The 27982-nt window shown below is 41.4% G+C and overlaps 1 protein-coding gene across 1 annotated transcript in view; it reads left to right on the forward strand.

Annotated features, from left to right (window-relative positions):
- The window catches only part of SACM1L (SAC1 like phosphatidylinositide phosphatase), an 82451-nt gene that overhangs the window by 40207 nt on the left and 14262 nt on the right, over positions 1 to 27982 (forward strand). Inside the window, exons 10-12 of the mRNA XM_072153092.1 lie at positions 10460 to 10546; positions 14055 to 14123; positions 17048 to 17127. Of these exons, the coding sequence (XP_072009193.1) occupies positions 10460 to 10546; positions 14055 to 14123; positions 17048 to 17127 (236 nt within the window). The remainder of the gene's footprint in view (positions 1 to 10459; positions 10547 to 14054; positions 14124 to 17047; positions 17128 to 27982) is intronic.

Genomic DNA, 27982 nt, shown 5'->3' on the forward strand with positions numbered 1-27982 from the left:
CGACATGCAGGATATCGGGCGCACGATCTTCTTGAATTGCGGCACAGTCGGAATCTTCTCCGGACTGGGTAAGTAATTGTGCCACATTGTGGTGGTTTTTTGTTCTTTTTTTTTTTTTGCATTCCCAGCAGGAAAGATTTTCAACTTGAAATGGGTGTAGACATAAGTAGTCTGGGTTTGTGATTAAATTTAGTATAAACACAAGTTATTGTTCTATTTATGAGGATGTAATAACGGGTTGTAAGGGTTAAAGATTATACGAAAGAAGTAAACCATCTTGGGAACTGTATCTTGGGCTTTAAGTGTATTGTTATCAAAACTAAGTATTATCTGTGTGAAAGTCTCACATTGGTACAATTTTCTTAAATTATATCTACAAAATTTGGTTTAATGTAGAGGTGGGGTCTGTGTTGGTAATATTGGTGATGTTACAAACAGTTGCGTTTCACTTTTGGAGTTGGAATCGCGAACCTCAAAGGATTATAGACCACTGCAGAGGGGGAATACACCAAAATGGCTAGGAAATCCACAAGCTTAGATAAGATGTGGAAATCCCTGCCCACTCGGCCACGACAACAGGGAAAGACAGAGAAGGCCGGGGGACGCAGCACAGAATGACTCTAGGTTTACAGTCCTACAAAATGAAGAAACCCCGCAAGAAAACAGCTCCATTTTAACTGAAATTCTAGCGGCAGTGAAGGAGATTAAGGTCTCAATGGAGTCTTTAAATACCTTTAAATAGTGAGAGATCTATGGATGAAAGGGGCTGTACGTCATGGAGGGGGAATGTTTTTTTGTTGTAACATGGAATATTAGGGGTCTAAGTGACTGCCTAAAGAGTTGTGCGATATTTGCCTTGATCCAAAGACCCTTACCAACAATTGTATTCCTAACAGAAATCCATTTGACTTTAGAGTTGCGAAATAGGGTGAGGAAGAAATGGGTAGGGAAAGTATTCCACTCGTATGGAAGTATCTACTCAAGGGGGGTTTCAGTACTTATTCACTCTAAAATTGATTTCAAAGTGTTGAGTAAAAAAATAGACAAGGATGGGAGATACTAGGGTTGTGTTTTGTTTTTTTTTAAATCAGATAATTTATATGAACACACACAGGTGGTCATGCATTACAATTCGGACATTGGAACATGTTATATGCGAAAAAGTGTACAGGTATTACACTGTGGGGGACATGTATTATCGTATCTGCACCTAAAAAATGCCGGGATTTTGTTCGTTGTTGCAGATCATTTCTAATGAGTTTGTGCCTGAAAGGACTATTCCGACTCCTCCATCTTTTTTTTTTTTTTTTTTTTTGCGCAAGTGGGCGTGACCTAACTTTTCCACATTATCAGATTATCCATCACATTTATGTGTACTTTGTCGGCATTTTAGGAGCAATTTTTGGCACACAATAGACCAGGAAAAAATGGTCGGAGAGCAAAAGTAAGGCGCAGTCCATGTAAGATTTTTTTGCCATCTAGCCATTATTATTTACTTACAGCTGTGCGCCACTTTAAAACATGGGGCTGTGCTTTCCGGAGACTGATCTCCGATAGCCCCCCCCCCCCCAGTGTAATCAGTTGGCCATGTTTTCAATCAGATTGCAATGACCAATAACAAAGAGCACCCCCCCAACCCCCCTTCCCACCCAAAGTCAGCTCCCAAGGGCAGGGCAACTACATCCTAAGGTATTCTAGTACTCCACTTAGGTGGCTAAAGAAAGTTGGTACTGCAGACTAGCTCTGAGTTGGGGTAATGGGTATGACTGCAGTCCTGGTTCATCCATCCGTTTCCCTCAGATTTTCTCAAATTTGGCTATAGAATTTATTTTTAAGTAAGTTCCATATTCAAGTCTAATTACATTATTTACCCTATCTATTTATTCCCTTATAGACGGGAGCCTTGACTTGATCCAATGGGCAGCCATTAGCTTTCTGACTTGATATAGGGACCGTTGAATCCTTATAATGTTGGAGGTCGATTTACATCTAGGATACCTAACAAACAAGTGAGGGGTGTTGCCGGTATAGTAAATAAGAATACTCTACCCAGAAGTTCCAACACTTCCTTCCACAGCCCTTCTAGTTCCCCACATTCCCACATCATGTGCCTCTTCAATCCCGCACATAGGACAGGATGAGTCCCCATGAATCCCTATTTTAAACAGTAGTTGTGGTGACCTGTAAGAGTTGGTGTGACATCCTGTAGGACTCAATCGGTGACAGTTGGTACCAACTCCAAGCAGTTAGACCACTTCTCATCTGGAATAGGTCCAATGTCTCTTTCCCACTTTAACTGACACATTTTCCAGTGCTTTATTCAATAGTAGCTTGTTGTAGAAGGATATCAGCCCTTTATTTGTATTGGACAGCAGTGCCTATTCAGAGCAACACAGGGTCCGAACGTAATCGGCGTTAATTTATTCTGGGTATCGTAGGCATGCCTAAGCTGTAAATATTGGAAGAACCAGGAAAGGGGGAGCTGATGTGTGGTGCTGAGGTCATCGAATGTTTTGCATACACCATTGGTACATAAGTCCTCAATGGTGAGGATCCCCTTTTCCTCCCAAGGCGAAAAGCCCTCCAGCCGGAAAATCTCTGGGAGTTTCTCCACAAGGGGCTGTAGGGAGTGAATTTAGGGGTACCCACAATTTCCTTCACCTTGTTCCATACTTTCCCCATAAGTATTAATGTAGGCTTTTTACTATATAATCCCCCTCCAAACTTGGCTTCCAGAGCATGTGCAGGAGTAGGCAACCCCGTCCATGCTTTAATCGGATTACCTGTTCTGTTAACCTCCTCTCTCTTACCCCAGCCTGCAAAGTGCTGGACTTGGGAGGCTAGAAAATATAGCCAAGGATTAGGAATCGCCAGGCTCCCCTCCACTTTGCTTCTCTGTAGTGTAACCAGACTAATATGAAGCAAAACAAGAAAGCAGAGGATGCGTATATGGACTGAAAAAGTGTGACTACATTTTATTAAACAGTAAGAGTCACATACAATATATGGGAAAAGCAATGATTAAAAAGATCTAAAAATACACCAAGGGGTGTAACAATGCAACACAGGAACCAGAGGCATGCATGGGACCTGTATCCCTATGGGCCCACAGCCTGAGTAAACAACGGGACTAGACCTAACAAGCAAAAACATGCAAAAATACAAAAAGAAATATATACCAGATGATAATGCAAGTAATGGTACAATGAGTCGAGTTACCAAAAATGGCCTTCAACCCAATCAAAACATGAATAGCAGCAAATGGCAGACAGGGGACGCAGGGCAAAGACTGTGAGAGAGGGAGGCAAAGGAAAAACCCATCCAGACTAATACTCACCTGCTGACCTCTACAAATCAGTTTACGGAACAGACCTTGAATTTTGTGAAAATAAGACTGTCCTAACCATAACGGAGAGTTATACAGGATACAGGAGCTGCGGCATCAGAACCATTTTAATCAAATTCCTTCTTCCTACTGGGTACAGGGGGAGTTTGCAGCATGTCTCAATTCTGGTTGAAGAGCGAGAGAGTAGGGGTTCTAAATGATCTTTTATGTAATCCTTCAGCTGACCAGTTACTACCATTCCCAGATATTTAATCTTGGATGCTACCTGGAGGGGGCCTATGGTTTGAGGATCTCCCGGAATTGTATCCAAAGGATGTAAAACTGACTTTTACCAATTAATATTGAATCCCAAGTACCACCCGAAAGTTCTAATAACATTCATGGCACCCACTAGGGACCCATCCCTATCTCCCAGATATATTAGAAGATTGTCAGCATAAAGAAAGACCCTTGTCGTTTACCCCTTGTTGTATACCTCTCTCCAGTTGGAATGCTTCCGAAACCATCCCATTAGCTTTTACTCTCGCCCTCGGAGCAGTGTACAGCAGCTTAAACAAATATAATGGGGTTCAAAACCTTCCGCAGCATGGCCCATAAAAATTCGCACTCGACGCTGTCAAAAGATTTGATCTGTCCGGCATAAACCCAAAATGGTCTGTGTGAATGATGGAGGTAATGACCCCAAGTAGGCGGTAAGCTAAGGCTTTGGCCAGTACTATATATCCACTGATAGCATTGAAATTGAACAATGTGAGTCCGGGTTCTGCGGCTCCCTGTCCGGTTTTGGAACCAGAGACGATATTGCTTCTCGCATAGAAGGTGGAAGGATATAATGTGACTTTGCTTCCTCAAGTACTTGCAACAGCCTGGGCAAGAGAGTTTCCTGATGTTTTTTTAAAAAAACTCCCCTGGTAGACCATCCAGTCAATGCTACCTCCAACTCCTCCGGTGTCAACGGGGAGTCTAGGGTCTCTGCTTGCTCCCGAGTTAGTCTAGGCATTTCTATGTCTTCTAAATATCCATTTATTTCCACTGTGTTACAACTAATCTGGGATCTAGAAGATTCTTTATACGTGGCATGAAACACCCCAATTATTTCCTTATCCCCCGTGGCTAACGATCTATCCAGTGCCTGTGTCTCTCTGTTTTCCGTTCGGCCTTTCTGGGTATTAATTATGTCTGATAGTAGATGGCCAACCTCTTAATCCTGAACAAAATATTTTTGCTTAAGAAAAAACCTTTTGTCCTCTGCCACCTTCAAGGTATGTTCCTTTAGGAGGGTTTGGGCCTCCTTCCAACTGCTTTCAGTCCCCACCGAGGGACCCTTTATAAATTCCAAGCACAGAGCAAAAAAAACGTTTCCCCTTCACCACGACGGCACCACCAGAGAGATTGGGATCCGCCCTCCAAGGAAAGGAAACCTGAGCATAAAAAGAGGCTCCTCTTATTCCTTCTCAGTTTTGGTTTCCTGTCCTTGGAGGAGACCTGGGAACGCCGTGGTGAAGGTGTCCCTGCGGTATTTTACTTAGCCTTTTTTATTACAGGAGTGTGAGACGCCGTCTGTATAATCCTCCGGTCTGGGGATTGGGTTAGTCAGTCAGCCACTTCCCTCCCTCCGTCTGTCATCCCAGAATCGTGCCGATGGTCTTCTATAGAGCTGCCGGCTGTCTGCAGACTGAATAAGTTAGGCGCAGGCCCCGTAAGTGAGACGCACTGTCACTTCCGGTTTCGGAGAAGGAAAAAAGCCAGGAGGGAGCTCAGAATTTATTAGCTCTTCCCTGAGTTGCCCCAACAATGGTCTACCTAAATTGAGAGAGACTCATTATTCTTCCTCACCGCTGGGCATCCTGACGGGAGGTAAAGTCGTGGACACGGCCACTGACTCCAGCGGGAGATTTAAAACAGGAAGACGTGGACTGCAGAGTGCTGTTCTGAAATCAGCTGTGCAGTATGGCAGACAAGCGTGACCTCGCTGAAACACCCAGGACTCTAGCCCTGGTAACTATACTGCAGGGCGGTGAGTTACATATTTTTTTATATATGTAATGACACATCATAGAGAATGCAATATTTGTGGTCATAAACTCCCCACTAGTTATGAAAAAGCCACTTGTAAAACCTGTATTGGCAAAATCTTAACTGAAGAGTCTTCTGTTTGGATGGAGTCATTAAGGAATGTGGTTAGGGAAGAGGTCCAAAGGGCCAGGGAAGTGTCAATTCCTAACCCGCTGCCTCTCTCGCAGGAGCAGCCAGGTACCCCTGCCGCAGTATATATCACGGAGAGGTCAGGATCAGATCAGGATCAGAAGGTGTAGCATCAGTTAGTGAATCAGGCTCTTTGACCTCCGAAACAGAGCATGCAGGACGCCCTGTGTTTAATATGGATGACTCTGATCACCTTCTTAAACTTATCAGGATGACTGTGGATATTCAAGATAGGAGAGAACCTAGATCGGTTCAAGATATTATGTTTGAGGGTCTAAAAGAAAGACTTAAATTAACCTTTCCTTTTCATGAAACTGTGGCATCTCTGACGCAGAAGGAATGGGAATCACCGGACAAAAAATTGTACATCCCTAGATCTGTTTTTCTTACAGCCATCATCTCAGCCAGAAGAGTGGGCGAGATAGTGGCTCTGTCACATAAACTACCATATTGTAGGATCTTAGAGGACAGGGTTATCCTTAGACCAGATCCGGGGTTTTTACCTAAAGTAGTATGCGATTTTCATAGGTCTCAGGACATTCCCCTTCTTTCATTTTGCAATAATCCCAAAACAGAGAAGGAAATATCTTTTCATTGTCTTGACGTTAGAAGAAGTATATATCCAATATTTAGATGCTATTTCTATGTGGAGAAAATCGGATAGTCTTTTTATTTTCTTTTCAGGAAAGAATAAGGGAATTAACGCATCTTCCACAGCCATTTCTAGATGGATTAAAGTCACTATTAAAATGGCCTATGAAATTTCAGAAGTTCCTGTTCCTGTTTGGCATCTGTGCTCATTCAACTAGAGCCTTAGCTACATAGTGGGGTACACTGGAAAAAATTTGCCAGGCTGCCACCTGGTCTACCCCTCACACTTTCCTAAATCACTATAGGGACACTATTGTGGTCCCCCCCCCCCCCAATTGTTTGTTTTTTCCTCTGTAAATCTCTCTGGTGGTGCCGTTGTGATGAAGGGGAAAACAATAAATTACTCTTACCGATAATGTTGTTTCCTGGGTTTCCCGGCTTCCCAGTTGTCGCAAAAAAAAAAAAAAGAGGACATTAAGAAGATGCATACATATTTATTCGGCATATATATAATATATATATATATATATGTTCTGTCTACTAACTAAACGGCTCTTCCAAGAAATCTCTGTAACCAACTGAGGAGGAATAAGAGGAGCCTCTTTTTATGCTCAGGTTTCCTGTCCTTGGAGGGCCGATCCCAATCTCTCTGGTGGTGCCGTCGTGACTCGAGGAAACAACATTACCCGTAAGAGTAATTTATTGTTTTTCTTGTCATCGCAAAACATACAACACCCTATCTAGAATAGACCACTGCCTGGTAAGCTACTCTCTAGTTTCTAGTATAAGGTATGATCCAATTATTATAATCTCGGACCATGGTCCAGTTTTGGTAACAATTGATGCAGTAGAGGGGCAGACTACAAATTTCAGACTATATCCACACTGGTTATCAATACTAGGGGATCTTCCAGACATTAAAAATATAGCAGCCTAATCCTGGACAAAAAAATATTAGGTCAAAAGGCCCATTAAAAGTCTGGGGATGCCATTAAGGCCTACTTAAGGGAAATATTCAAGAAAGAGATAGGGGAAGCAAGACGTAGGTTTAGCTATCGAGAACAACAACTTGGTCAACAGTATAAAGAAGCAGAATGGAAATTGGGGAATAGATTAAATAATTAGAACCAGAAGTTATTAGAGAAAGCGAAAAATGAATATGAGGAATTCTTCACAATGAAGGCTCAACGTAAACTGTTCTTTCCGGGGCAAAGATGCTTTTCAGAAGGGGGTAGAGTAGGGAAATTCTAAGATCAGATGGTCCGTGCCCCCAAAGAAAACTGTTATACATTGGCTATTATAGGAAAACATAGGGGATAGAGAGAGATCCACATAAAGTTAGGGAACAATTTAAGGCTTTCTATGACCAACTTTATAGGTCAAATCTGGAGCCATCAAGAGAAGTAGCAGTATGACAAGCATGTTGGGTATGGAGTAGATGTAATCTACCAATATTAACATCGCTACTTCATATCCAACATGCTTTTCATACTTGCTAAACACATTTTGTACAAAAAATGCTATGTTGGCAGCACGGTGGGTAGCACTTCTGCCTTGCAGTGCTGGTGTCCTGAGTCCCACCCAGGTCAACATCTGCAAAGAGTTTGTATATTCTCTCTGTGTTTGCATGGGTTTCCTTCATGTAAACCGGTTTCCTCCCACACTACAAAACATACTGGTAAGCTGTTTAGATTGTGAGCCCCATGGGGACAGGGACCAATTAGACATGTTTGTGCAGTGCTGCATCTATGTGCACTATATAAATAAACAATTATTATTATTAATTAGATTGAAGTATTCACATGATAAATGACAGAATCTTTAGGTGAATCACATGATCAGTCAGGGGTGTGAATATATACTTCCCATGAATTCTTCCCAGCCAGTAGGCGATTACTGGTCTCCTCACTACCCTATGCTATCTCCATGCTTTCAGGTTGTATATACAACAAATTTTAAAGTTTTCTGAATAAATGTGAATATTTTTTATCCAACTGTACAGTTACTCGCCTCTTTCGATGACTGTAATTTGAATCCACAGCTTCCACCTCCTGGATGCTGGATTTCCTGCACTGCCTGGCTGGTGTCACATTACACAGCCAGAAAGCAGGGGAACAGCAACACTTACTGCATTAGGTGTCAGTTGCCGCAGGGAACAGCATGGACCCAATAGGCCCCCAGCAGGCAGCTCCAGAGATGACATGGGGATGGGGGCGGGGCCTCTTTATTGTGCAGAGGTGCGAGTGTCGGGCAGGGGGCCCACGGCTTCCACAGTTCATTTGTGTGTGTGCTGCACTGTACTCACTTTATGTGCTAGTGCAGCACATGGATGAGCCGCTGGAATTTCTCCACTAGTGGGCCTGGTCGCAGTTGCACCCTCTGCGACTGTGATCATTATATCGTTTGGGTCAGCCTTGATCTAGACTTCAGATGTTTTTTAAGAAATGCAAAGGTATCTATGTAATATACTATACAGGAAGCTATTCAACTTTACTTCTAAAAGTACCCTGCCTCCCATTTATCTCCAGATGGGAACAAGAATTGCAAAGTCATTTTTTGCTCCAACAATTACAAGCAGTACAGTCAGTCCCCTACTTAAGAACACTCGACTTACAGACGACCCCTAGTTACAGACAGACCTCTAGATGTTGGTAATTTCCAGTACTTTAGCCCTAGGCTTCAATAATCAGCTCTAACAGTTATCAGAGGTGTCTGTAATGGAGCTTTATTGTTAATCCTGGTTCTTATGACAATCCAACATATTTAAAATCCAATTGTCACAGAGACCAAAAAAGTTCTGGCTGGAGTTACAATGATAAAATATACAGTTCCGACTTACATACAAATTCAACTTAAGAACAAACCTACAGACCCTAACTTGTATGTAACCCAGGGACTGCCTGTATTCCAATTAAGCTCTAAATTATCCCACTGTATTCATACATCTAGAACGTACTCTACGACCTCTGACTCCTGCTGGAGATGCCAAAGTGCACTACTGCATGTATGGTGGAAATGAGGGGCTATCTGCCAAATTGGGCATTCCATTTTCACCAAATTGTGCATTCATTAGAGTAGACTTAGCTAGAAAATGGAATCCGCCTCATTGTTTAATGTTGTTATGGAAAAACTAATGGCATCATCAGCTCACAATCACATGCGGGTTAAATACTCTTATAGGACCACTAACAAAGCTTTAACATTCTCTACATCAGACAACTCATTTCGCACATCACTAATATAGCCACTACCTTATCTATAAATCTCTTGGTCCGGTGCTACACATTACCATTAAATCTTTTTAGTATATTTTAAATGCTTTTTGAATTTCTGATCACATTTAAAATCTACATGTACTAGATAGGTTCCGTAGGTTTGTTCTTAAGTTGAATTTGTATGTAAGCTGAAACTGTATATTTTATAATTGTAAACACAGCCAGAATGTTTTTTTGGTCTCTGTGAAAATTGGATTTGAAAAATGTTGAGTTGTCATAAGAACCAGATTAATGAATAAAGCTTCATTGCAGACACCTTTTATAACTCCTACAGCTGATTATTATAGCTTAGGGCAGTGATGGCTAACCTTTTAGAGCCGGAGTGCCCAAACTTCAACTAAAAGCCACTTATTAACTGCAAAGTGCCAGCACAGCAATTTAAGCAGTAATTTATTTCTCCTTTTGACAAGTTTCAATTGTTCAGCCTCCTAAGGACACCAACACAGTTGAAAGGAGGAGGGCAAATTTGTCTAATATTGTAGGAAGATTCTGTAGGAAGAGTCCTGTCTGGTGAACTTCATTCTGGGGTGATGACCTGGGTGCCCACACAGAGGGCTCCGAGTGCCGCCTCTGGCACCAGTATAGGTTTGCCACCACTGGCCTAGGGCTAAAGTACATTGAATTACCAACATCCAGAGGTCCATTTGTAACTAGGGGTTGTCTGTAAGTTGGTTGTTAAGTAGGGGACCACTTGTATTAATGTTTTACACCCTTGCTGGGTGTTACTGTTTTACACCCTTGCAGGGTGTTACTGTTTTACCGTTATCTTCTGGATATCAAAGTTTCCTTATCCCCCACCCCCCCATGGTTACTGTAACATATTCATTTGGTGAACTCTAGATGTTGTTATCTTCTGGTTATGTGAGTTTTCATGCTATCCCCTCCCCCATAAAAAAAAAGTTTGTACAGTCTCCATGAAAACTTTAAATCTATCTGCAAAAAAAATGCTTACATACATACATTCAAACTAGAGAGAAGTCTAATGATTTGCTCTAAGTTGAGAAGTAAACTAATGGCTGTATATTTTGTTTAATCTTTGCAGACCCGTGGATCAATTCCGTTTTACTGGTCACAGAGACCAAACTTGAAATATAAACCAAAGCCTCAGATCAACAATGCAGTAAACCATGTAAGTAAAGCATCTGCTTGCAATAGTTATTTTAAGCAATCTATTATTCATAAAGCTACTGTATCACGTTACATGTTCTTGGAGTGTCCACTATCCTGTACTTTCACTTGACATTTATGTAGCTGACCGTTTCTTTGGATTTTGGGAGAAAATTTTAATTTTTACTAAGCATGTATGGCTTGCATAGCTTCATGATATATGATGATTATATAGTGGCCCTACCAGGTTGTTTTGGCCTTTGTGAAAAACATGCAATTAAATTTGTTCTTTTTCATAGAAATGTTATTGATTTATACATATGTCCGATTTGAGTTATTTCTGTGACCATTATGGGTTTTCTTTCATTAATCCCTTACCGACATGTGACGTAATACTACGTTACATGCCGGGTGCGGGTGCATGGAGAGGGCTCACGGGCCGAGCCCTCTCCATAGCTGGTAAGTCTTTGTTGCATATTGCAGCAAATGCTTACTGGTAACACCCGCGATCGGTGCTGGTGCTGGGTGTTTTCCCGCTGATCGACGCTGTCGAAGATCACGGCAGCTTCAAAAAGATGGTGACACATGGGCGCTGCCATCTTTCTGAGGATCATAGCTCCCCGCGACGTCATCGGGGAGCCGCGATCCGTTGCCATGGAAGCCTCGGGTCTTCCGAAGACCTTAGGCTTCTTCGGGTTAACCCATTATATATCAGCACATTGTAATGAATGAGGAGTAAAATCATACTGTAGTATGGCAGTATATGATGGGATCGTACAGACAACCTAGGGTTAAAGTACCCTGAAGAGTCTTAAAAATAGTACAAATTAAAAATAAAATTATAATTAAAAAAACCCTAAAAACTCAAACCTTTCCCTAGAACTGATATAAATATAAATAAACAGTAAAAATCATAAACACGTTAGGTATCGCTGCGTCCGAAAATGCCCAATCTATCAAAATGGAGTTGAAAATGGCACTTTTTTACCATTTAAAAAAAAAAATTCTATAAAAAGTGATCAAAAGGTCATACAGTTCAAAAAATTATAACATTGTAAACGTCATCAAAAACCGCCAAAAACTACACCTCCCAAAGCTCCGTACACCGAAATATAAAAAAGTTATTAGTGCCAGAAGACGGCAAAATCCAAAAGTTTAGGAGTATAGGAGTTTTTAATTTTTGTAAATGTATGAAAACATTCTAAAACCTATATAAATTTGGTATCCCCGTAATCGTACAGACCCAAAGAATAAAGTAGACATGTCTTTTGGGGCATACAGTGAAATCCGTAAAATCCAAGCCCACAAGAATACAGCACAAATGCGTTTTTTTACTAATTTCACTGCATTTGGAATTTTTTTTACTGCTTCCTAGTACATGGCATGAAATATTTAAATACCACCATGTTGAAGTGTAATGTGTTACAAAAATAAAAAAGTTATAGATATTTGAAGGTGGGAGTGAAAAATAAAAATCAAAAAGGGCTGCTGCGTTAAGGGGTTAAACGAAGGTTACCAACAATTTTTTTCCATGTGTGTGTATATAGGTCAAGCATGTAGATCGGACATATATGCAATTAATTAAAAAAAAAAAAAAAAAAAAAGAATGTCACCAGAGTCCAAGTAGCCGGGGGAGGCTTCAGTGCCACGTGTTTTACTGCCAATCCTTAACATGAAGTGCAATGTGTCACAAGAAGTTTCAAAATCACCTGTATATGTTAAAGCGTTCCAAAGTTATAGACAATTATTGTGACACATGTCAGATTCTAAATGAAGGTGAAAACTGACTTTAGTTGGAAGGGGTTAAAATTAATTTGCCTGTCATGTAGTGAAAACTTGTACATAGATTTATTATGGGCATGAAGACTTTTCTTACTGGTTCCTGTCTATGACTCTGCGCATGTTCTTTGCAACTCAGTCTGCAATGTGCCTTCAGTTCTTTTCATGCTTGTATTCACACAGAAAACACTACAACATGTAATGGTAACTTTAATAATAAAAATGTATTTACATGCTCAGCAATAGACAACATGTCACACAATGATAGATTACAGCTTCACCGTCTGTAGGACGGTAATCAGCTACATATAGTTCTTCTCACAATATTATATCATATATTTTCGTCTCACAAGTTCATCAGGACTTACCAAACAGGTAGAGAAGCTCCAATAGGCATGGCCGATGCAGTACATCAAAGAGTACATAAGGTTTTGGGGGAATCTTCTCCTTCCTCAGACACGAACAGATCTGTAGTCAGCAGATTTAAATAAACACCTGTCAGGCTTCTGGGGTAGTGGACCCACTGGACCACCGCGGACGATGACATAAGCCGACACCTAAGACCGGAATCTAAGTAGCACCTGGTTTTCATCAGAGCCCACCGCAAAGCAGGTTGGACTTGCTGTGGCGTGGTACCACCAGGTCGTTCCACAGGTGTGCACAGTGGCAGCCAAGGCGAGGTACAAAGACGTTGAGCAAAATCGTAATTGGGGACAGGCAGGAGGTCAGGATGGACAGCACGGGATCAGAGTCGGAGACATAGCAATAGGTCAAGGCAGGCAGCAGAGGAGCATAGTCAGGAATCGAACTGGGGAACCAGCATCAATTATCTCGCTGGCCCTTTAAGTCTCAGGAAGCCGTAGTCGGCACTGGATCGCGGCAAGGTAAGCGAGCAGGCGGGGGAACAGAACAGCATAGAGGGGCAAGGGTGTGCCTGGGACCCGGGAGGGAGAGCGTCATAGAACTGGACTGTTTCTGTCTGGACCATAGAATTAAGCAGTTAAAGGACAGATAGTAGATGGTGATGGTAGATGTTTACCCTCCGGTTCCATCCCGAACGGCATTAACCTTCTTTTTCATGTTTCAGATTGACCGGTTTTCCTAGAAAAAAGCTTTATCGACCATGCAAATGATCCTGAGGGGCTCTACCGAGTGCCCTATGGCTCCATTGATAATTAACCCCCCCCTCACTCCGGCTGATTGACACGCCGACACAATGCGTCTGCGTATCAATCAGCCAGAAGGGAGTGCATAAATTCCCTTTATTAACTCCCTTTAATAAAGCTCTTTTCATGTTTGAGAATGACCAGGTTTCCTAGAAATAAAGAAGGTTATTGCCGTTCAGGATGGGACAGGGATGTGAGTATAAACATCTACCTTCAGATTACGGTATCTGATGTCCTTTAAATATATAGACGGGAACTGGATGTTCATCTGCAGCCCACATTCCTAACTATTTGTAGATGAAATTCTCTTCATTAAAATGAAAGTATGGTGATATACACTCGCCCACACTGATGCTCTCCCTCCAACCTCTCTGCATGACTTGTCTAAAGCATTTGGTTATAGGTCTAATAGGCAAATTCTGATGTACAGTAAAGAACGCTACAATGGATATTTTACACCCTACTTGAGGGTGCAGTTTAGGTGAGGTAAAAGCTGATGTCGGGGTTTATTTAGTAGTTGTTTCCAGGTTTATTACGTAATAGTTTCATTTTCAATAAACTTTCCTGACTCTTTTTTTTCTGCAGATGGATGGGTTTCAGCGACATTTTGACTCGCAAATAATAAGTTATGGGAAGCAAGTTATAATTAACTTGGTAAGTATTTAGACTTTACATGTTTATTTAAGTAGTATCTCTTAAGGGTATTTCTTATCAACATGATAAAATCACTTGAACTGGAAAGTTGTGCATTGGTTGTCTCTTCTGTAATATATTATAAATATATTAAATATGTTTCAGATTTTAAATACTGTTTTTGCTGTAAGTCATTTTATGCTATTAAATATTAAAATGAAAATAGAAGTAGCTTTGTTATGTTGACCTTATTTCTATAGAAAATCTTTTCAAATTATTCAGTGAATTTAGGAACCCCTTATACCAAAAAAGCATTTTGTGTTGCTAGTGACACCTGATCAGATATCAAGTGTCTTCAAACTGATATCAAATGCAACAGACTGTTTTGATTACATTTCCCCAATCTATGTGGAAAGTAAGAAGTTCCTATTATTTCTCATGTACACTCCTTTTGCTTATATAGTGGGCCTTCTATCCCCTCATTAATGTTGTTTGAGTGTAGGGCTTTACTATAGATTACACCAAAAAACTTATATTGTTCCGATTCCAGTGTCACTAATTTTTCGAAGGGATAAAACGTCGGCATTGTTTTTACATATTGATGCCTAAAGGAAATCTACCACTTTGGGAAAGTAAAAAACATCTAGAAATACTCATCTGCTCCTCTTTATCTTGATTCCGGCGCTGTCCCCATCCCATGCTGGGAAGGTGGCAAGGACTTCCATAATTAGTAGCCTGATGCGCTGGTTTGCGCTTTGGCCTGCTAATTATAAGTCTTTTTTTTTTTTCTAGCTGATCCAAGCAGATGACAAGCAGAGGACAGCTCCAGAATCGAGATGAAGAGGAGCAGAGGTGAGTATTGGTAGATTTTCCCTGTTAATGGTTTCCCCTTTTGTTTGGTTAATGATTCACATCGTACATCCTTTTTTTTTTTTCTGTTTTGGCAAAAATTGGATTTTTGTGACAGATGCTTGTGAAATTCTTTTCTTGCTGAGTTCATTGAGAAACAGAGAGACCGCTGCCATTATCCGCCAGAAAAATGTTGGCTGTTTTTTTTCTGCTGTATGTCTGTTGTACCAAATACTTAAGAAGTAGCCAGGCAAAAGCAACACAATAAAATCAGGATATTATTCGAAAAGCACTACTTGCCCTGCAACATACCTAACACAGAAAATAATAATTAATTTAAAAAAAAACTACAGTGATAAACTTTGTGGGTACTATGTTCCCCAGTGAACTACGGAAGAAGAGAACTTGACAGGCAAGTGTCTGCAAAATATTTTCTCTCACGTGTCCTAGGGTACACAAAGGACCTTGAAATATTGTAAAGGAATTCCTAGGGGGATATTGAAAGAGGGACAAGTATAACCCTGCCATCACTTTTTTATCAAATACTATTACAAAAAAGGGATTTAAAAAGTACGCTCAAATAGTATGAATTAAAATAACAGCTCTTTTCTCAAATAAATAAGCCCTCAATCAGCTCAACAAGTTATTCATATTCAGCAAAATGAGGCAAATATTAAAAACATATATATAAATAAGGTATTGCCATAATTGTAGTGCCCATACAACTAAAATAATAATTTCTGGGATGGTGATGGTATTTTTTTTATGTTCCTTCTCCAGAAAAGGGTTAATAAAATATCATCAATAAGCTATAAAAACCCAAAAATTAAGTAAACCTATTGACAGAAAAGTATCATGTTAAAATAAAAATGTTATAGCCTGTAAAATGGCACGGTACAAAACCTGAAAGCCACCACAACCTTTTAGTGCGAAAATGGCTGTTGCACAAATGGGGAATAATATATTAGGGATTTATATGCTTGGCAAGAAGACATGACATATTCTACAGTATAATGGTGTATTTGTAGAAAAACCGCAACAGACTCTATGCTCAGTATACGCCTTCATCTTTGAGGGGGCAGTTTTGCAAATGGGGTCAATGGTTGGGCTTTGTTATCATTTCAATTTAGAGCTTCTGCAATTGCCTGCCAATCCTGCTTAAATTACCAAATTAGGCCTCATATTCAAATAGACATCTGTCATAATCAAGGACTGACATTTTTGCAGGTAAAAGATATTAGGGTCACTTATAGGGTCTTTTTGAATCCAAAAAGACAGCATTATAACCGGAGGTATACTTTTTCATTGATAAATAATATAAGGGTTGTAGCTTCCAATATGGGGTTGACAAAGCACCTGAAAACAATTCCAGCAAAATCTTCCCAAGAAAAGCGAGGTAGCGCTTTTCCTTTGCAGACTGTCCTTTAAAAAAGAAAATGGTGTCCTTTCCCCTCTCTTTCTTGCTAGTTTACATGCGCATGTTGTTGTGTATTCTACTTGGGAGAAATTGCCCCCCAAATAATTTAGGTGTTTTTTTTTACCTTTTTAACCCCTTACAGAAAGAAAAACATTTTGATCAAAGTGACTTTTTAATAAAAAAAAAAATTAAGCATCCCATACTATGACTTTTTTCTATGATCTAACTATGGGGTCTGTGTAAATCTGCTCCCTTTAAACCCAATGGTGCTCCTTCCCTGTTGTGTCCTGCCATGTGCCCATACAATAGGAAAGGTTATGCATTTTCATATTATCCATTTGTGTGAAAATTTTAGGGTTAAATGGATGAAGTATTTTATAAAATTTGATTTAATATATTTTACCTCCACTTACTTTTAACCCTTGTGTTGGGTACAGTGTTTCTAAAATGGGGTAATTTGGGGTGCTTTATATTTTATATTATTTATATAGGAGTGAAACTGTGACACTGATTTTATATTATTAATAGGGGTTAAACTGTGACACTGATCTTGGTGACCATTGATTGTTATGTGTTCACGGCCTCCAGTTAGGTATTTTTTTTCCTGAAAGAACATTTGTACTCTTAGGGAACCAAAACGCTATTACGCATGTATGTTAATACAGTTTATTTTATATAGGTAAACCAAAAAGGATCAGAAAAACCACTTGAACAAACATTTTCACAAATGGTAGATGGCCTTGGAAATGGAATGGTTAGGTAATTATACATCTTGTTTGACTTCTGCTTGGTGTTTTTTAATACTTTTTAATAGTGCTCATGTAAAGTTTTAGGTTGTACTAGCTACGAATGGATAAAACGAATGAATTGCTGTTTGTAGAAATGTCAAAAGCCCCAAATCAAGGAAAATATTAGTAATACAAGTATATTTCTTTTTCCATTTATTGAGTTTCATATTATTTTTTGAGTTTTGTATTTTTTGAGTTTCATAATTTAAAAACTGCCATGTATTCAGGTCAACAACACAAACATTAGGTCAAAAGACCTCAGAGGGAATGGGACATGAGGGAAGGAGAGGGTATCTGAGTTGACTATTAGGTTCCAGGTAACATAGTCCTGCAAAACCACTGGAGTTCCATGCAGTAAAGTCCACGTTGATCCAAATGTCCAGCCACTATCCAGAACATTTATTATACAGTTATTATAGTTCAGTATCATAGTGTTCGGGGAAGGATAAAAGAGTAATGGGGAAATAAAGCACAACCAATCAAACAGGACACCACTCATCATCTCATCCCCTGAGGCCAAGTCCCATTTATTCCCAAGTAAGGTATTACTTAGTTGTAAAATTCCATGGTCATTCTTAACCAAGTTCTATCAGAGGGCCTCCTATGAGCTGTCACTCTTGGTACCATATGGTCGCTGCAAAACATTCTCTAATATATATTTATAAACCATTGAGTGTTCTTTATTCTCCAAAAGGTTTCAACACTATAAACGTCTTATTCGAGCATATCTTTGTCAGGTATGCTTGGCAAAGACTGGAAGTTTTTTTTGGTGAATAAAGAACACATGGTGGTTTTTTACCTGAACTTGTGAAGTGCTACAGCTTTTTACTATTTTATATATATTACATTTTTAATAATGCAGAAGCCTGCGTCTCTTCGGCTATTGATAACAGATGTGTAAAAGGAAGGTAACAGAGGGTTCAATAGGTTGAATAAGAGTTGTGCAAAAAGCTTAATGGTATACCTGGTGTAGCTTGCTCTGCTACACTAATTCTATCACTCCAGAAACCTTAATAGGAGTTTTGGAAGCCATTTAGCATTGCCACATTGGATGTTTCCATCACTCCAAAAAGCTCAGCATGGCAGAGGCTATTAACAACTTTTACTATCCTTTTAAATGGAGAATACCTTATATACTCGAGTATAAGCCTAGGTTTTCAGCACAAAAAATGTGCTGAAAAACCCAAACTCGACTTATACTCGAGTCAAAAAAATAAATATCTCTAAACTCACCTTTCCGGTGACCCCTGTATATCTTCTGTGCAATCTGTCCGGCAACGGCGGCAGGCTATATACACTGGGGCAGGGTCTGGCAGGCTATATACACTGGGGCAGGGTCTGGCAGGCTATATACACTGGGGCAGGGTCTGGCAGGCTATATACACTGGGGCAGGGTCTGGCAGGCTATATACACTGGGGCAGGGTCTGGCAGGCTATATACACTGGGGCAGGGTCTGGCAGGCTATATACACTGAGGCAGGGTCTGGCAGGCTATATACACTGGGGCAGGGTCTGGCAGGCTATATACACTGGGGCAGGGTCTGGCAGGCTATATACACTGGGGCAGGGTCTGGCAGGCTATATACACTGGGGCAGGGTCTGGCAGGCTATATACACTGGGGCAGGGTCTGGCAGGCTATATACACTGGGGCAGGGTCTGGCTGGCTATATACACTGGGGCAGGGTCTGGCAGGCTATATACACTGGGGCAGGGTCTGGCAGGCTATATACACTGGGGCAGGGTCTGGCAGGCTATATACACTGGGGCAGGGTCTGGCAGGCTATATACACTGGGGCAGGGTCTGGCAGGCTATATACACTGGGGCAGGGTCTGGCAGGCTATATACACTGGGGCAGGGTCTGGCAGGCTATATACACTGGGGCAGGGTCTGGCAGGCTATATACACTGGGGCAGGGTCTGGCAGGCTATATACACTGGGGCAGGGTCTGGCAGGCTATATGCACTGGGGCAGGGTCTGGCAGGCTATATGCACTGGGGCAGGGTCTGGCAGGCTATATGCACTGGGGCAGGGGCTGGCTGGCTTTATACACTGGGGCAGGGGCTGGCTGGCTTTATACACTGGGGCAGGGGCTGGCTGGCTATATACACTGGGGCAGGGGCTGGCTGGCTATATACACTGGGGCAGGGGCTGGCTGGCTATATACACTGGGGCAGGGGCTGGCTGGCTATATACACTGGGGCAGGGGCTGGCTGGCTTTATACACTGGGGCAGGGTCTGGCAGGCTTTATACACTGGGGCAGGGTCTGGCAGGCTTTATACACTGGGGCAGGGTCTGGCAGGCTTTATACACTGGGGCAGGGTCTGGCAGGCTTTATACACTGGGACAGGGTCTGGCAGGCTTTATACACTGGGGCAGGGGCTGGCTGGCTATATACACTGGGGCAGGGGCTGGCTGGCTATATACACTGGGGCAGAGCCTGGCTGGCTATATACTGGGGAGGCTGTAACCAATGCATTTCCCACCCTCGGCTTATACTCGAGTCAATAGGTTTTCTCAGTATTTTGTGGTAAAATTAGGGGCCTCGGCTTATACTCGGGTCGGCTTATACTCGAGTATATACGGTACTTCTCCTACCTGAGGTGGAGATGACCTCATCTGACTGAATTGGGAAATTGAAGCACCATTTTCATAGGTGGAATCTCGGATGTTATACCAACATACAATGTATGCCAATAATATCTAGTGTTAGATATTGGGCCATGCCTGCAAGTGATGTAGGTCTTTGCAATTTGGCAAGTTTTAATTTGGACCCACCGGAGCCCCATACAAAGGGGATCATAAGAGATTCATCTTCCTTGAAGAATGACAGGGGAATACGGGAGAATATATGTGGGTGGTGACATATAGACACTTGGGTTGGATGACCTTTTTTTTTTTCTCTTTTTTTAACTCTTTTTATTGGCACAGAAATAAAACGGTACAGCATCTCAAAACGAGCATTAGCTGAGGTGCATCAGAGATAACAACATATATCTTTCTGCAATTATTCGTCATGTGTGATGACTTCTGCACAAAAGCAGCGATCTAGTAAATTCCTCCCCAACATATACATAGAACAGTAACCAACCTGGTTGAGTGGTGTCAAGAGAGAAATAGTTTAACAAATGTTACTACTTTTTCTTTGACAACAAAAGCGAAAGGTTGGCGCTCAAAGAGAAATGGCGCTCATAGGGTAGTATCGTTTAGAAAGTGAAAGGCAAAAATTTTTTTAAACATGGTGGTAATACTTGCTAACCTTCTTAGGTTGCGCATGATGAGGCACAACTCAGTGATCCAGGTACAGCCTAGCTCCTCAGTAAACTCGCTGCTTCTGATCAGTGGAATTGTAGGGGAGAAATGAAGAAGGAAATGAGGGTGCACACCTCATATGGTTGGCTTTAAAGGGGTTGATTTTATTTGGTTGCCTCTGGATACAACACGTTTCGGGACTCAGGGGTCCCTTTCTCAAGTAAAATTAGAGACTTATTCTGACGTCCTGCCTGTGTAGCTGAGGATAGCAAGATTGCCCCAAGTATTTGAATTGGTAAAACTACCCTCAGCCCCCTGCCTCAATCATGTTCCGGACTTACCCTAGGATAGCTCAAGAACATAACACAGGACTTGTCCCAGTTCATACGCTGGCCAGATAGCGTTCCATAGCTGTGGATGCAAGACTTGGCAATGTTTGGCGATGTACGTGGCCTCCAGGGTTGTACAGGAATTGGCCAACATTTCCTCCTCCTTGGCTGACTCTTCCATAATGTATTTAATGAAGGACTTTAAACATCCACGCAGGTGTGCCTTCAATCCTTCCCAGAAACATACATTCTTAACGGCGTCGGCACCAGAAGCTGCGGTTGTCGGCGGTACATTATAGCCGACACCTGCCTCTAACACCCGCTATCAGATCGCAAGTGTTAACCCCCAACACTCCACGGTTGCGATGACCGCAGCGTTTAAGGGGCATTTAACACGAATTGGGGGACACCCCACCCCTCCCCGGTAAGCGCCGCAGGGGGGGGGGAATCTGATTCGCGTTAAATGCCCCTTGCACACTGCGGTCAGCGCAGCCCCAGGATCTGCGCGATCCTCTTCTGGAGCCGGTTCCTGCCTTCTAGCAGGACTCGGCTGTAACACACTGAGCATGCGCAATCTCACATCTATTAAAGTTTAAAAAAAAAAACTGAAAATCACCAAAACCCCCCACATAATTGGTATCGCCGCGTCCGTAACAATCTGTACAATAAGTCAGAAACATTATTGGACCTGTATGGTCAACCCCGCATAAACTCGCCAAAAATGTAAATTTTTCATAAAATCCATTCAGAAAAATGTTCCAAAAAGGGATCCAAAAAAGTTATGTGCGCCAAAATGGTACCACTGAAAAGGACAACTCAACATGTAAAAAATAAGCACTTAACCAGCTCTGTCAACCAAAAAATGTTAATCCCTAGGCGCACCACGACGTTATACTACGTCCCTGGGGCTACATGCTTAGCCGACTCCGATCGCGGGTGTTAACCCCATACACGCCGCAGTCAAGCATGACCGCAGCGTGTCAGGGCGTTTGCGCTGTGGATCGGTTCCCCTGCGCCGCTTCCGGGGGATCCGATCCACTTCTGGGCAGCTCAGAGGACTGGCATGTGCCCCGGAGCTGCCCAGTCCGACTGTAAACTGTCTGAGCATGCCAGACAGATTACACTGCTCTACAATAAAATAGTATTGTAGAGCAGTGTATTGAACTTGAACCAGCGATCGCAGCATCACTGGTTCAAGTTCAAGTATGTATAAGTAAAAAAAGTGAAAAACACTGAACGCTACACATTAGAATAAATAAAAAATAAATACATTAAAATATAAAGATTATATACAGATTTGTGAAAAGTTATGCATATGAAAGACGGTGATGCTAAAATTAACAACATTTTTGCCAAATTACTTTATATTCAGTAAAAATGGGGAAAAAATAATCTATATAAATGAGGTCTTTTCGTAATCGTGGCGACCCATAGAATAAAAATAATATACTATTTTTATGGTACGGTTAACGACCAAAAAAAAAACATAAAAATTGATGCTTTTCATTTTCTCCACCACCAAAGAGTTAATAAAATCTCACCAATTAGCTATAGATGCCCCAAAATTACCTACCAGTAAAGTGCATCTCATGAGGCAAAAGAAATAAGCCACATTAAAAAAAGAAAAAAAATTATAGCCTGTACAATGTGACATAGCAAATCTGATCTGGATGGCGCCTCCTTCCATACATCTGCAATGTGTTCTTCGCACATATTGTTCTTCACATACTATTGTGAAGAACACAGTTCGGCACTCGTGTCTTCGGATAAGTTAGCAGATGTACGGAAACATCTGCAATGTGTTCTTCACTGTGTTCTTCACTTAAATGATCCTGTGTTCACTGTGTTCTTCACTGTTCTTCACTGTGTTTCCTTAAGTGAAAGCTCGTTATCGAGCCGGTGAAATACTCGTCCGAGCAACGGCATCAAGCTCGGGCGAGTATACTCGCTCATCTCCTAGTAGTGATCTATGGAATAAAGATAATATAGTATTTTTAGTGTACAGTGTACGACCCCCAAAAGATACACAAAAAGAAAACCAAAATTAACAATTTTCTTTTCCTCCATACATTAAAGAGTTAATAAAATCTCATCAAAAAGCTACAGACCCACTAAAATGAAGTATTTGTAAAGTGCATCTCATGTCGCAAAAAATAAGCCCTTATGTGTCCAAATTGCCAAAAAAAAATAAAGATTATATAGCCATTATAAAGCGACTATGAATAATCTGCTCTGAATGGCGCAGCTTCCCTTCAATGTCCTGAGGTGTGCCCATACAGCAGGTTACCACCACATATGGGGTATTGTTATACTCGGGAGGGATTTGGTATCAAACTTTGTGGAGCGTTTTGGTATTTTGTCTTCTGAGAATTTTGTACATTTTATGAAAAACACATACATTTTGCCCAAAAAAATTTTAATTTCGAAATTGCATCAGATTTAGTTTTAACCCCTGTAAAACAATTAAAGGGTTAAGAAACTTCATAAAAGTTGTTTTACATACGTTGAGGGTTGTAGTTTCTATAATGGGGTAATTTATGGGGTTTTTACTTTTATTTAGGCCTCTCAAAGTGACTTGAAACCTGAGCAGGTCCCTCAATAGCGTGATTTTGCGTTTTTATGAAAATGTGAAAAATTACCCCTGACGTTCAAAGCCCCATTACATCTTACACAAATGAAAGTATGTATAAAAAACCACGGAGGTGGCGCTGTAGTGCGGAGGTGGGTACTCTACTTCATATCTGGTGGAGCTGTACAGCTCTCCAACTGCTGTCGATTATACCCGGTACTATCTCTACTATTAAGAAAGTTAATAGTAGGATAGTTAGGATAGTTTCTGGATCTAAATATATGAGTAGGAACAATTACATTTGAGACGTACAAACTGGTCCACTGGAGTCCTGGACTTTAAATGAGGAGGATGAAAACTTCCAAAATGCATCAGACTATCTTTAGCCCTGCTTTTACTGTATAGATCAGTGTTTAGTCTGTGGTTTTTGATGAAGATCTTAAGAAGATCTTAAGATCCAACTCTTCGAATGTTCAAGGAATTCATGTTCAAATAGCTTTGAATTGTTGGCGGAAAGATCACACCTAGACAACCAAAATATCCTCGATAGATCTATACCAGCCTCTGACATGTTCATGGTATAGATTAAATGGTAGTTTTTTACGAAATACTGCCTGTACCACACGTGCCACACCAGAAAGGCAGCGGGAGATCAGGGAGGTAAATAAGTGGCTCAAAAGTTGGTGTAGGAAGGAGGGTTTTGGGTTCATGGAGAACTGGGCTGACTTTTCTGTCGGCTACAGGCTCTACAGTAGGGATGGGCTGCACCTCAATGGGGAGGGTGCAGCTGTTTTGGGGGGAAAAAATGGCAAGAAGGTTGGAGGAGTGTTTAAACTCGAGACCTGGGGGAGGGCAACTACACTTGTGCAGGGCAAATAGAAAGTGTAGATAGAGAGCTGGGAAGAGTCCATGGGGGAGGAAGGGGGTCTGGAATGAGATTGGGGAATAAGAACAAAAGGAATACGGACAGGGAAAACCATATAAAGTGTATGTACACAAATGCCAGAAGCCTCACAAACTCTTGATGTTGGAGCGGAAATATGATATAGTGGGTATCAGCGAGACATGGCTGGACAGTAGCTATGACTGGGCTGTTACTATAGATGGTTATAGTCTTTTTAGAAATATCTTCGTATAAATAAAAAAAAGGGGGAGGGGTTTGTTTATATGTGAATTCTTGCCTCAAACCTGTCTTGCGAGATGACATCAGTAACACCAATGCAAATGAGGAGTCCCTATGGGTGGAGATAAGGGGAGGGAAAAAGAATAATAAAATATTACTAGGGGTTTGTTATAAGGCTCCAAATATAATGGATGCAGCAGAGGAAATGCTGATAAGTGAAATGGATGCGGCTTCAAAGCATGGTGAAGTACTTATCATGGGGGACTTCAATTACCCAGATATTGACTGGGGGGCAGAAATCTGCAGGTCCTTCAAAGGTAGCAGGTTTTTGTCGACAACAAAAGACAATTACTTGTCGCAACTAGTCCTGGAGGGACAAGATGGGGGGGCACTGCTGGACCTTATCCTAACCAACAGACCTGATAGGGTATCAAAACTACAGGTTGGGGGGAACCTGGGGAATAGTGATCATTATAGAATTGATTTTGTATTACACTTTACTAAGAACGTTGGGGAAGGGGCAACCAACACTCTAAACTTCAGGAGGGCAAACTTTCAGCAACTAAGGGAAGACCTTAAAGGCATAGACTGGGATAATGTTCTCAAAGACAAAAGCCCCCCAAAAATGTGGCTAACTAGTCTTGTAAGGAAAGCAATAAGCGAGAAAGATAAGGCGTTTAAGGTGCTAAAACGTGAAGGTAGCGATGAGACATTACAGGATTATAGAGCGATAAATAAATCCTGTAAAAAGCAGGACTGGCGCATAGCAAATGTGGTACCAATATACAAAAAAGGATCAAGTAGCGATCCTGGAAGCTACAGACCCGTGAGTTACTGCTGTGGTGGGGAAAATATTTGAGGGGTTTGTTAGAGATGCTATCCTGGACTATCTCACTGTGCACAACCTTATAACCCAGCGTCAGCATGGGTTTATGAGAGATTGGTCCTGTAAGACCAATCTGATTGGTTTCTACGAGGAGGTAAGTTCAAGACTGGATCTGGGGGATGCTGTGGATGTTGTATATCTGGACTTTTCAAAGGCATTTGACACCGTGCCACATAAAAGGTTGGTATATAAATTGAGACTGCTGGGAATAGGAGAAAATCTGTGTATTTGGGTAAGTAATTGGCTTAGTGATAGAAAACAGAGGGTCGTCATTAATGGCACATTCTCAGATTGGGTTGACGTTACCAGTGGAGTGCCACAGGGGCCACTTCTTTTTAATATTTTTATTAATGACCTTGTAGTGGGTTTACACAGTCAAGTTTCAATATTTGCAGATGATACTAAGCTGTGTAAAGTAATAAATACTGAGGTCGATAGTTTAGCATTACAGAGGGATTTGTGGAAGCTTGAGGAGTGGGCAGAGAAATGGTTGATGAGGTTTAATGTAGATAAATGTAAAGTTGTGCACTTGGGCCATGGAAACAAAAAGTATAATTATGTTCTAAATAGTCAATTACTTGGTAAAACTGCAGCTGAAAAGGACTTGGGGGTATTGGTGGATGGTAAACTTAATTTTAGTGACCAGAGCCAGGCTGCTGCTGCTAAAGCAAATAAAATTATGGGATGTATCAAGAGAGGAATAGATTCTCATGATAAAGACATAGTTTTGCCCTTATACAAATCCCTGGTCAGACCACACATGGAATATTGTGTACAGTTTTGGGCACCAGTGTATAAGAAGGATATAGTAGAGCTGGAACGGGTGCAGAGGAGAGCAACCAGGATTATTAGGGGAATGGGGGGATTAGAATACACTGACAGATTACAAAATTTGGGATTATTCAGTTTAGAAAAAAGACAACTGAGGGGAGACCTCATTACAATGTACAAATACCTGAACGGACAGTACAAGGATCTCTCCAAAGATCTTTTTATACCCAGGCCTGTGCCCAGGACAAGGGGGCATACTCTACGCCTGGAGGAAAGGCGGTCCTACCATCACCATAGACAAAGGTTCTTTACTGTAAGAGCAGTGAGACTATGGAACTCTGCCGCATAGGGTTGTTATGGCGGACTCTATGTACATGTTCAAGAGAAGCCTGGATGCCTTTCTGGAGAGAAAAATATCACGGGTTATAGGGATAAAACATTTATTTAATTCTTAAAGGTTGGACTTGATGGACTTTTTCCAGCCTTATATACTATGATACTATGAAATGGGCACACCCATCTTTGTGTTTGATAGCGGTCTATAAAATTTATTGTCAAATACAAAAAAGTTGTGCCAAAGGGCGAAGTCAAGCAGGTCTAGAAGGAAGGAGTCATGTCACCTGTAGTAAAAATGTGGACACAGCACTCCACATCCAGGGTAATCAACCAAATATCCGTCGGTAGTTGCGATTTTTAAATTTAGGTCTTTCAAGTCCCTAATATATGAAGGCAATGACAAAACCAGGGGCTGTAAGAAAAAATCATTGTATCTACAGGCCTTTTCCCCAAGGCCACCGATCCCTGGCACAATCGGCCTTTGAGTAACATGTAAAACGTAGGTATCACGGGTTGTTTAACCTCCAAAAATCTGTGTTCCTTTTGCAAGAAGATGCCATATTTCAAGGCTGAATCTATCAAACGTGTGAATTTTTGCATGAACAAATCCGTTGGATGAAAGAAACGCAAAATAAGTCCTATTATCCAGTTGTCTCCTGGCCTCTGTTAAGTATAACTGAGTAGGACACAACACAATGTTCCCTCCCCCCCCTTGTCCTCCTCCTTAATTAGGATGTTTGGATTATCATTCAATCTTTTAATAGCACACCTTTCTTCCTTAGATAAGTTTTCCATTCCATGTGATTTAGTATGTAATGCCTCAATTTGAATAGCCAGAATCAGATTGAGATTTGGCATATTTTGTGAGGGTGCCTCAAGGGATAATTTTTCCTATCTAGGATTGGAATGTTGTCACTTTCATTCAGTAGATCCAAGAGATCAAGGTTTATTGATCCTCTCCTGGTATATTGTTGAACAGGGAGGGTTAAAATTAAAATTTAATTAGCATGTTCATGGAGGAAAAGGTCAAACCTCTACTGAGAATGTAGGATTCGACAGATGATACAAATCATTAATTTATCAGATTGTTTTAAGTTACCACTTCTGTCATTGTTTGTTGGTTGACCTACCATTACTTCCTGCTGTTCCGTTTCCCTTTCATGTAGGCAGGAGAGCCCCCCCTTGGAGCGTAGACCCCTGTTTCTGAGGTTCAGATCATTTTCTTTTCCCCTCTCCATAGCTGCTGTCTACGTAAAAAAAAGGATTGTATAGCTGCAAGCAGGTGTGCTGTTACCTCTTTCATTGTAGGCACCGTTTCCTCCTGGGCAGCAGCAGGGTCCAGCCCCGAGCGGGAAGGAGACTTAGGGGAGGTCGCGGAAGCGCTGGCGCTATCTTTGGAGTTTCTTTATGTGTACTCCCTGAACTTGGTTGCTGTATTCTTTTTTTTTTTTGCACATTTTCCCTTCCAAGCAGCAAGAGCTTCATCTGGGACTTTGACCTGGAATGATGGCTGCAGGTATTCGGCAGGATAATGTATTTTAGAGCTGTGATGGTGCGGAG

This window comes from Engystomops pustulosus, chromosome 5, assembly GCF_040894005.1.
Source record: "Engystomops pustulosus chromosome 5, aEngPut4.maternal, whole genome shotgun sequence".
NCBI classification, from domain to species: Eukaryota; Metazoa; Chordata; class Amphibia; order Anura; family Leptodactylidae; genus Engystomops; species Engystomops pustulosus.